Source organism: Corylus avellana, chromosome ca3, assembly GCF_901000735.1.
Source record: "Corylus avellana chromosome ca3, CavTom2PMs-1.0".
In the NCBI taxonomy this organism is placed as follows: domain Eukaryota; kingdom Viridiplantae; phylum Streptophyta; class Magnoliopsida; order Fagales; family Betulaceae; genus Corylus; species Corylus avellana.
The window spans coordinates 1,836,017-1,848,146 of record NC_081543.1 but is presented as its reverse complement, the minus strand read 5'-3'; the positions used below and the strand labels follow the sequence as shown (position 1 = coordinate 1,848,146).

The 12,130-nt window shown below is 37.1% G+C and overlaps 1 protein-coding gene and 1 pseudogene across 1 annotated transcript; both read left to right on the top strand.

The window, feature by feature from the left end:
- Window positions 1-4,013: 4,013 nt before the first annotated feature.
- LOC132173499 (stemmadenine O-acetyltransferase-like) lies at window positions 4,014-5,306 on the top strand. The gene has a single exon (XM_059585017.1). It carries the CDS (start codon window positions 4,014-4,016, stop codon window positions 5,304-5,306), a length of 1,293 nt encoding a protein of 430 aa, XP_059441000.1.
- A 1,040-nt stretch (window positions 5,307-6,346) lies between these two features.
- Window positions 6,347-6,459, top strand: LOC132176800 (U6atac minor spliceosomal RNA; annotated as a pseudogene).
- The last annotated feature ends 5,671 nt before the right edge of the window (window positions 6,460-12,130 follow it).

The following is a 12,130-nucleotide window of genomic DNA, read 5'->3' as shown; positions in this document are numbered from 1 at the left end:
CTTTACTGTCAACAAAGTCTCCCAGTTTATGCACCGGCCTACCTCTCTTCATCTTCAAGCTGTTAAACAGATCTTGCACTACCTCAAATCTACACTCACCTTTGGTCTCCTTCTTCGCAAGTCAACCTCTCGCACCCTCCAAGCTTATTCTGACGCTGACTAGGCTGGCTGCCCCTATGACAGGAAATCCATTGGTGGATTTTGTGTTTTCCTTGGCCCTAATCTCATTTCATGGTCTTCACGCAAACAACGGATTGTTGCTCGATTCAGCACCGAATCCGAATATCGTACTCTTGCAACCACCGTTGCCGAGCCCATATGGCTCCAATCCATGCTCCGCGAACTTGGCATTTTTCTTTCCACACCTCCCACTCTTTGGTGTGACAACATTGGCGCCACATACCTCACCGCCAACCCTGCCTTTCATGCCTGCTCCAAGCACATTGAAATCGACTTTCACTTTGTTCGTGACAAAGTTGCCTCCAAGACTCTTGACGTCCGATTCATCTCTAGCAAAGATAATCTAGTTGATATCTTCACCAAACCAACTGCCTCACCTCACTTTTTCACCATGCGGTCCAAGCTCCACATCGTGTGTACAATGTCTGGCTTGCGAGGGCGTATTGAACCTACATGTGGTCAGCAAGAAACCATTCTCTCTAAGGAAACTAAAGCAACGGCTAAAATCCAAATCAAGGCAACCACAAATCAAGCAACGGCTACCATCAATAAGGAAACCCAAATCAATCAAGAATAAATGCAGCAACGGCTACTTCTAGAATGGAAATCATTTATTTGATTTGTACTTTGTTCCTATTATGTAAATGCAATCTCATGTATATAAACCCATCGTATCAATGAAAATCAACAAGGCAAAATTATTTCAATCTCTTCTCTTATAGGCCACTCAATCGATTACAGACCACGTCTCATAAAGCGGATAAAAAAACCAAAAAATCTACCAAAAGCCATATATATCGCTCCAACACTTAAGTCAATTATGATCTTGAGGGGAAAAATAGATGTAGCTAGAGAGGGGGAGAGAGAGATCCTCCCGAAGGGAAAGCCATGGTGTATGTGTATACACTACAAAACTGTATGAGTTTAATGCATAACTACCATATAATGATGTTTTTGGGCCAAAAAATGTCACTATATGGTTAGTGACATGGTTTTAGTGACCTTTTCAAAATGGCAAAAAGCACATAAACTAAAAAAGAGGGTAGTGTCATTCTGAACAGTAACACATCACCTTCTAGAAGTACTGTTGGCACCGTGTCACCTTCTAAGTTGGCGCCGTGTCAACAGTGCCACGTCGTTAATGTTTGACGACGTGGTACTGTTGAAATGACGTCCCCCCTAAGGGGTGTTGTTTTACTCATAAAACGTCACTCTTTTGTGACATTTTCAAAATTACACTGTTCACACGTCACCATTGTTGTGTGTGTGTGTGTGTTTTTTTTTTTTTTTTTTTTGTAGTGATAGCAGGCTTAATTCTTACGGTTTCTTCTAGGGCTCTTTGTGATGGTAGTAGAGACGGATCTATGGGGGGGACTGGGAGTGGCCCTGGTTCCCCCCAAATTATAAGAAAAAAAAAGTTTTAAGGCAAAAAAAAATTAGCGTATTTAATTTTTGCCAATTGGTCTCTCCCCAAAATTTTTTTGGCCCTTAATTGGTCCCTCCCCAAATTAAAAGCGATCCGTCCTTGGATGGTAGGTCTCATATGACTTCTTTAGGTCTCTCTTGGGCTTTAGCAGTGACATGCCTAGCGTATAATATTAGACTGCTCTGGCCGGCGCCCCTCACATAGGGTCTTACTCGTCTTAGTCGGGCCATGGGTCTCTGGAACATTTTCTGGATCCATCTGTATATATTGACTAGAGGAGATAATACACGGCAATTATGATTTGGTGGATTAATTTGATATTGGGACATAAAGGTGGGTGGGTGGTAATTAATACGCGTAAAGAAAATTATACATACTACTTTTACAAAATCATGATGTATTTGATGCATGATTGTTGATATCACATTTCTCGAAACATAAGAGTGCCATGCATCGCACAAAATCCACTTAAGTTGTTCAAGAATGAAGACTTTTCTTTTAGTTTGATTCTACGTAGTTGGATTTACATGTACACATATTTGACCAACTTTTGAGCAGACGTCTCTCCAAATCTCTAAGTAGGTGGTGGGATTTTTGCGGACTTTTCACTCGATCGTTTTCGATAGACTACTTTGGTTTTGCATGCAAGTAACGGCGCTCTGGATAATTAAGGTTTTGCATGCAAGTAAGGGCGCCCTAGCCTGGACTTTACGTACGCTCGTTGCAAGTTGTTAATTTCTTGTGCTCCTGATTTTGGGTAGGAAATCGAAGCTTTGTTCGACTTGCAAGAGGTGTCCATTTTTCATATTCATTTTGTTTTCTTCATCTTTTCCCTGTCAAATATATCCAACAGCTTTTACCAAATGTTTCTTACAAATTAACGTAATAATTTATGTAGTATTACATAATTTCATGTTATTCATTAAACAATTAAATGATGTGTCATGATGAATTTATGAGAGATTTTAGTAAAAGTTGTACTAAGATAACCATTTTCTATGAGAATTAAATGAGTGACTAAAAAAAAATCCCAGTTAAAAAAACCTAGAGAGCAAAACGCTCACTTCTCTCTCCTCCAAAAATCCCCCAAGCCCATCCTTGGCTGACTTGAAGGAGCTGGCTTCCTCCTTCCCCCCTTTTCTCTTTTTCCATTTTTCTCCCTCCCCCTCTTTTTTGCCTCTTCAGAGGCTAAAATCGCCTCTTTGGAGACCCTATTTGCCTCCTCGAAGGCCTTATCTCTGTCTAAAAATTGTAACGGCCCAACCTCCACCACAAAACCTCCGACCACCTCCATCACCAACAACTCCAAGTTTGGGTTTCGCATCTTTTTGAACGCTTTAGATATGTTTTTTTCAAAATTTGTTCTCTTGTTTTTAGGAAATCTTGGGTGCACACGAGCCATCCCACTGGGTTCCACGCCATCTCCGCCATCGTCTACCACCAGCGATCCACACATCCGACCATCACGTGCCGATGTGTGTTCAACACGTGCCTGCGAGTAGATCTTACTCGCGGGCGCGTGTCCCCCACTCACCGCTCCACCTCCATCAACCTTATACACCGATCTTTGGGTTTCCTTTTCGGCTCGTGGGCCCGTGTGTCTCCGACCACTTCAGTGTTGCTGTTTTTTGGACATTTTTATCTGCTTTTTAGCTTGCATTTTTATTCTGTAATGTTGTTGTGGTTATTTTCTGTAACTTGTATGTGTTATTTTCTGATAAACCCAATATAGTTAGATTTTAGACTCTTTGTAAGTGAAGTGGTTTTTTTCTTTTCTTTTTGGTTTCCAAAAAGAAAACCTTTTTTTCCACTGTTATTGTGCATCTAAATCTCCATGGCTTTTTTGAAAGTCTGTTTAGATGCTTGATAGGAGTATTCGTACTACCGATGGTAGTATCCATCAGATTGCGCCGCGGCAAGGGTTTTCTCTCGCTGCATTCGTAGATAACTTCCATCTTCACCTACTTTGAGAAGTTTGTTGGGTTTATATGTCTAAGCTTTTTAGCTTTATATGTCTGTCCTCTAACTTTCTTATGCTTTAATGGATTTCGGTTTGTTACCAAAAAAAAAAAAAAAAAAAAAAAGGTGACTAGCTAGGGCTATGGCACATGATGTGTTAGGGCTATACACACGAAAGTTAAGGTGTTTAATCGGATTACCAATATATTGTGAATAATATGTAACAAAAGTCAATATATATCATGTGCATATCCATATGATGTGAAATCTACAACAAACAAATCTGATATCGTCCTTTAATGGGAATTCGGAGCGTATTACATCTTGAAACTTGAGAGTGGTCTCCATCTCGTCTCTCTCTATATATAAGAGCTGCGAGCTCTTTAGAAAAGAAGCATAAACATTAATTAATTCAGTGGGTTAATTAGCTTCTCAATAAAACAGATTTATGGCGATGATGAATGTTGAAATAATCTCAAAGGAAATGATTAAACCATCATCTCCAACACCCAATCACCTTCGAACCCACAAACGTTCCTTCCCAGACCAACTTGCACCCACCACTTATATTCCTATCATCCTTTTTTATCAATCCAACAATGCCCATGACGGCGTCGTTGATCATCATCAACTCCAAAAATCTTGTCGCCTTAAAAAGTCCCTTCAACAAACCCTCAACCGCTTCTACCCTTTGGCTGGAACCCTCAAAGAAGACCACTCCATCGACTGCAACGATGAGGGGGTCGAGTTTTATGAAGCTCGAGTTGCGTGCAAGTTATCACAAATTCTCCAACACTTCAACATGGAAATCTTGAACCAGTTTCTGCCTTTTGAACCACATGGAACCCACGATGTTCTCTTAGCTGTCAAATATAATATCTTTGAATGTGGCGGAGTTGCCGTTGGTGTGTGTGTTTCGCACAGGATAGCTGATGGAGCATCAGCCACAACATTTCTTGGCGCCTGGAGCGCCACATCCCGTGGAGATGACGATGTCTGTCCAAAATTTGATGCGGCCACGTACTTCCCACCGAAAGATATATCTTGGGGGAAGGGAGACATTGGGGTGACCAAGGAGAAGATTGTAACAAGAAGACTGGTGTTCGACAAATCAAGCATAGCTGCTCTGAAAGAAAATGCTTCCTCAACGCGCGTTTTGGCGGTTTCAGCGTTCATATGGAAACGTCTGATGGCGATATCCAAATCCAAACCTGCACCAGCGAGAGTGCACGTAGCAATTCATGCGGTGAATTTACGCCCGAGGATGGTCCCACCCATGCCAACGCATTCATTTGGGAATCTTTGGTACTTCGCCGCGGCTGTATTATCACCGCACGATCAACTTGATGGTGGTGATGATCATGTTAGTAATCGTACTCTGGCGATCAAACTAAGTAAGGCAATAAAAGGAATCGACGGTGATTACGTGAAGAAACTACAGAGCGATTTGATTCCGGATTCTCTAACAAAGGAGGTGGAGCTGTCCTCGAAGGGTGACGTGGAGTCTTATAGGTTTACAAGTTGGTGCAGGTTTCCTCTTTATGAAGCTGATTTTGGGTGGGGGGAGCCCACTTGGGTGTGCTGTCCCAGTATGCCTTTTAAGAATCTTGTCGTCTTGACGAGTACAAGAGATGAAGATGGAATTGAGGCATTTGCGAACATATTAGAGGAAGACGCTGTCGTTTTTGATCGCGATGAAGAACTCCTTCCATTTGTTTCTTGGAAAATAGCTGACTACTGAATGTTGGGGGGGCCAATATTTCTTTCAGTCGATCGGGACATGTTGAATAAACTTTATTTAATCAATGCTTTGTTTAATTATATCATGCCGGAAGGAGTTCATGCATGAATTCTTCTGAATGTAATTCGATCTTCTTCTCTTATGTATCTCCAAATTGCTTGGATTTTACTTAAATAAATAAAATTATGACAAATTTAAAATAAAAATTAATCTCTCTAATTCTCTCGGTGTCACTGTAAGAAATTTCATTTAAAGTATGTCCCTTTATGTCACATATGTTATTGTAATTATAAAATTATGGTGTTCAATAATTTATTCCAATTAAAGCTTATCGTGTAAATCAAATATTCTGAATTAAATTACTGATTTAATTATTGTGGAACAAGTATTTGATTCCAATCAAATATTCTGAATTAAATTATTGATTTAATTCTTGTGAAACAAGTATTTGATTTCAATTAAATATTATGAATTAAAGCACTGATTTAATTCTTGTGGAACAAGTATTTGATTTCGTTAAAGATTTTATTTTTGTGGAATCAATTAGCTGTATTGATTTGATTTTTATTCCTTGATGGGAGGAATAATTAAGGTAACAGCTCTAATTGAGAGTCCCATGACCTACCTATAAATAAGGCCTGTGTATTCCATCAATTGACACTCACTGGTAGGCATAGGTCAGAAGAACCTCTCAATATTTTTTGTTTTCTAAATTTGATTGCTGTGAAACTGTTCTTTAATTGGCTTGAGCAAAAGCATGGCTAGAGGTATTTATATAATTATTCATTCCGCTGCTAATTTTATTGTCAATTAGCATTTAATTATATATTGAATTCTTACATGTGGTATCAGAGCCACCTTTAGGCCATATTTGCTCAGTCTAATTTTTAGATATGCTTACTGTAAATTTGTCTTTTTGTTTCAATAATTTATTGAAACAAAAATAGCTTGAAACAAGCTGAAACCCAAGATATTTTTTATTTGTTGCACGGTCCTGTTGATACTTGTTTATGTTGAAATAAAATAAGTACAAGCCATTAATGTTTGTAGAAAGGAGAGATGGTTGGCATCTCGAAAGGCCGTTCCTGTTATCCACACATCCAGTTAAGGCTTCCCACCCTTGGGGTGGATCTATAACCAGCACCGGCTTTCCCCACCTGCAATGCCGGTATTTTCCCACTTGCAGCACCGGTTTTCCCCTCCCACCTGCAGCAGTTTTGGCCGCATAAAGGGTGCAGCGGCCCCTTGCTGGTGACAATGGCCGTTTGCCGTTGGGTGGCAGCTCTGCGTGGCCGTCGCATTAAAGAAGTGGCGCCGGTGGGCGGCGGATGGGAAAGGAGAAGGGGAAAGGGCGGCGGCGCTAGGGTTTGGGTATTTTTCGGGTTGGGACTTAAGGATGCCGGGTAGGGTTTTCAAACCCATATAGGAACCGGGTCAGTGTCTTGGGTCATTAAGTGGGCTGACCCAAAAGCCCAATCCATTTGAAGTGGCCCATCCGGATTAAAAAAAAAAAAAAAAAGATTTGGGCTTATTAGGTTTAGAACTTGGGTTCTTGAGGTATAAAGGGCCTAAGGTCACTTCAAGACCATTAGGCTATTCAGATTATTATGCTTTTATGTTACATTTTTATTCATCTTATGATTTAAATTGTTCAGTATTAAATTATTGTTTCTTTAATGCATGAACTTAAGGATATATTTATTCTATTAATTGTTTAAATATAAATTGTTTGATGCCTGGACCTGAGAATAATTAACTAAGCCTCATGTGTTGGTGAATGTTTATGGTACTCTCCAAAATTGCAATCGGAAAGCTCTGGCAAGGTAAGTCTTGGGACTTAAGTGTGCCGTTGTGCGCCCCCTCACTTATCTGGGACACTATCCGGTTGTACTTTGGAAAAATACTGTTTACCCACTAACATGATGGTTTTGTCTTTTATTCTTGGGAACTTTATTTGTGGCATCTATGCAGTTATTGGATGTTAATGAAGTATTGATTATCATAATAATTTTGAGAGAGCCACAGCATCCCGATTTTATAATGATAATTGCATCAAGATCATATATGTGAACTTCATAAGGGAAATTAACATCCTGTTGTAATTAATTCATAAATTTAATTACTAATCCCCACAGGGACGTTATTATTTTTATGATTTAATTAGAATAAGAGAATAAATTTAACTTTAAAAATAAAATTTCTCTTAGGCCCACAGGTACAGAGAATTTTATTTATTAATGTTAAATTTATTAGTCCTATTAAAGAGTAAATTTCATGCGTGATGCAACCTTTGCCCACAGGTAGGTTGAAATTTACTATTAAATTAGCATTGGTTAATTTAAATAAATTCGATGTTAATGAAGTCGTAATTGTCATAATAATTTTTGGGAGAGCCACAGCATCCCGATTTTATAATGATAATTGCATCAAGATTATATATATGAACTTCATAAAGAAAATTAACATCGTGTTGTAATTAATTCATAAATTTATTTGTCAATCCCCACAGGGACGTTTTTATTTTTATGAGTTAATTAGAATAAGATAGTAAATTTAACATTGAAAATAAAATTTCTCTTAGGCCCACAGGTACGGAAAATTTTATTTATTAATGCTAAATTTATTAGTCTTATTAATAAAGAGTAAATTTCATGCGTGATGCACCTTTGCCCACAGGTAGGTTGAAATTTATTATTAAATTAACATTGCTTAATTTAAATAAGGTTATTTCATAGCATTAAAGTATATAATTTTTCTTGATTACTGGATGTATTCCTACTGCTTTAATTATTAGTATTTTATGTTCCAATAATTCCTAGTGGTAATTTTTCCTGACTGAAAAGAAAAATGTGTTTTTCACTTTGGGGTGCTTAGAGACTGAATTGGCGTTTCGTGTGGACGAATCACCTTCTCCCACGGAATCAAGTACGCCACATGAGATTATTAAACATGAACGATTGAAGTGATTTAAATCGCTTAAGTTTCAACGTTCATGAAATTTCATATCAAGGAAAGCATTAGGGTTTTATTCCTTAGTGTTTTAGGGCAAAAGAAAGGTTATTGAGGAACATTTAGTGAGTTCCAATAAGGCTTTGGCCTGCACCCTAATAGAAAAGCTTTAAAGTAAAACCTTTTACAGTTTCAAAATATGCTTGAGCACATTATGGAAATGAAGGACATAACAGCTCATTATAAAGTCCCTAAAGGTTGAGTTTTTGAGTCATTATGGTCAATTTTATCTAAATATGATATTTTTTTAAATATCTTGTGGCACACATAAGGATAACTGATTAATTAAGGAACTTCTGATCATGTGTGTTCAAGAAGATGAGAGATTAAGACATGAGAATCCAGAAAGTTATTTATGTTAAGGGAAAGACCTTTATAGGCAATCATGTCCAATAGTTGATGAATGAAAACAAGGTGCAAACAAAGTGTTATGGCAATTAAGATACTTGTTTCTCTCATACTAAGGAAAATTATGGGCATATAAAGAATGATTGCATAAAGTATCATAAATGACTTGAAATAAAGGTAATCTCATACACCTAGTGTGTCATGAATCTCTTTTATTGACTCTCCTAAGGACTATGTGGATTGAATTTGGTTTAGCGGTTCGCGTTGTCAACATAATGCAGGGTTTTCTAAATAATATTTGTTTACAATTAGAGGTTGTTGGGATCTATAGATTAATTTTAAAAATTCAGTTATGTCATTTTGACCTTAATAATGTTTTTATATATTCCACAATTCTTTTAGAAATTTAATTTCTATTTTAGTTTGTTAAAATCAAGTTTGAATATTGTTAAAATTTTTGGGTGGAATATTAAATAAAAGGTCTATTTAAAATTGATTTAGATCCCAATTTTTGGGAAAATTAATTCCTGCATATAAATGTCGACATAAAGCAGAGTCTTATGAATGAGAAAATCCTCTATGTTATGGCATTGGAGATTGGAATATATCTCTATAAAGAATAAAAATGTCGATAAATGATAGAGTTTTTACAACTCTTGAAATTTACTACTTTTGGTATTTATGTGGACTGCATTAAGGAAAAGCAGACCAACTATACCACTAAAGGTGCCAACAAAAGGATTTTTGAAATTCTTGAGATCATGTACAAGTGTAACATTTTCCATACTTCTTGCCTAAATGATTAGAGATATCATATCTCTTTCGGTAATAACCATATAAGGTTTATGTATTTCTATCTTCTAAATCATAAGGTTTAAGCATTAATGCTTCCAGTACCTATAAGGTAGAAGTATAGAAACAAAACAAAAGAAAATCAAGATTGTACGATCTGATAGAGGCAGATAGTATTATGGTAGGTACACGAAAAGGGGATATGAAAGGTAATGTTCTATTCTCCTAATGGAGTGAAGCCTTGAAAACTACTGTGTATATATTTAACTCGATTCCATTCAGAGTTGTCCATAAGACACCTAAATTAAGGAATGAATGGAACCAAGTTCAAATTATTTACACATATGGGGTTGTCTTGCTATAGTGAGGATTTATAATCCACACCTAAGGTAATTAGCTTCAAGGACAACTAGCGGAATTTTATAGGTTATACAGTAAACTCCAAGGGGTTTAGGCTTTATTGTTCTTCATTTAGTCCTAGAATTATTGAGTCTAATATTCAAAATTTATAGAGAACGCTGAACTTAGTGGGAGTGCTTATTCTCAAGGGATTGAATTAGAGGAAGCACAAGAGTTGACTGAAGTCCCTTCACATGAAGGGTGTTTGACTGTGCTTAAGAAAAATCAAATTGATTATCTTCAAGCACAATCTGTAACACCCCGGTCCCATATTGGGAAGATGAGAAGAAGCCCACATTGAGTGGGTAGTTTATAGAGATAGTCATGGGTGCTAAGTCCCACATTGCCTAGTTACTAGGTGAAACTGGGCTTTATAATGAATTCTAGGGAAGCTCCAAATTGACTAGTCCTTTTGGGGTAATAGCGCAGATGTGGCTAGCGCTTTTCCCTGGGATGTTATAAATGGTATCAAAGCATTACCAGCCTGAGATGGTGGGAGTGTGCACAAGCCTATGAGGGTCGCTAGTGGACACACGTTGGTGATGCCAAAAGTGGGTTATATTATAATGGTGTCAGTTAAGACACAATGAAATGTATAAGGGCCAAAAGTTAAGGGCCGAGAATGAAGAAATTTCCTGAGGATTGCCAACGGTGACACTGGTGCCCAAGAAGAGTGCTTGTAGAGTCTCACATCGCCTAGGTATGGAATATGTTATGATATTTATTTATGAACAGATTGAATTTAAAAAAATTTTATAGTAACTTGAGTAAGTTATGGTTCAAGTATGATTTGTTTTTAATTTGGGTTGCTCAATTTGAAGATAGGTGGTAATTTATGGGCTTTAATTTCGAGGACGAAATTCTAATAAGGAGGGAAGATTGTAGCACCCCAGATTTTTAAAGTCTTATTTTAGAGATATTAAATTTATGCTATGATTATATTAATATTCATATTAGGAAATGATATTAATTCTTGGGAAATTTATGAGAGTGGTAATTAGAGAATGGTAATTGGTGAAATAATAGGATAGTAAATGGTAGGTATAAGGATGGTAGAATAAGAAGGTAGAATAGTATAGGGTAGGTAGAATAGTATAGGGTAGGTAGAATAGTATAGGGTTGGTGAAATAGTATAGGGTTGGTGAAATAGTAAAATGAGGGTATAATTGTAAATTGAAGGTAGAATAGTGTTTGATTTTCTCCTATAAATAGAGCTCTTCTCCTTCAGTATTTTCACAACTCATCTCCTCTCCCATCTCTTGCATATATTCTTCCTTCTTCCGCTTTTTACTCGGTCTTTCTTCTTTCTAAGAGTGTTTACTCAGAATAGAGAGAGAAAGGGCGAGACCAAGCACTACAAGAAAGAAAGAACACAAGAGAAACCGAGAGTGAGATGAGAAATTTAAGACAGAGAGCTGAAGAGGAAGAAAGAGAGTTTAGGCGAGAGAGAGAGAGAGAGAGAGAGAAAGTCAGTGAAGGGATTGTTATGGGTATGGACCAACTGCAGCAGAACGGGTTTCAAGTAATTACCTTTGATGATCCATTCATGTAATCCAATGTAAGTATTCTTACTTACTGAGTATGATATTGATATCCAATAATACGGATTTTTGTGGTTTTATAACTTGTCTAGCATTTTGCTATATATGATTCAACAATGATTTATATTGTCGGAAATCAATTGACTCACTACTTCACAGTTTTTTGTAGTGCTTGCAAGAATGGAAAATCAAGGTAATTATGCAGTTGTGATTAGAGATTCATATTGAGATGTACAGAGATTCCAAGTTGGTTAAGTTTTGTCTAGAGTTTAGACTGTCAGATAGATTTGTATAAATGCCCTGTACGACATAGCTTTGGGTATTTTTTTATAAAGAAAAGTATTTTAACAGTATTTTTTTTGTATTAATAATTACAGTTTTTCCGCTATATGAGATTATTTCAGCGTAACATTCGTGTTTATCTACAAGATAAAAGAAGAGAAATATCGGGATGTTACACAATCGGTTTCAGAACAATCAACTCATAAGGAACAAGTTCAGAATGAACCTACTCAGACTTTGTCAAAAGTAAATGAAGTAGGATTAAGAAGATTCTCTAGAATAAGGCGACCAACAATCTCTAGTGATTATGTTGTATGCTTCCAATGGTCTGATTTTTATGTCGGGCCTAAGGACGATCCAAAATTTGCTTTCACATCTTTTTGGGTGGAGATAACTTCACATTGTGTTTCAATGCCATGAAGGAGGAGATGAAATCTTTGCCTAAAATTCAAG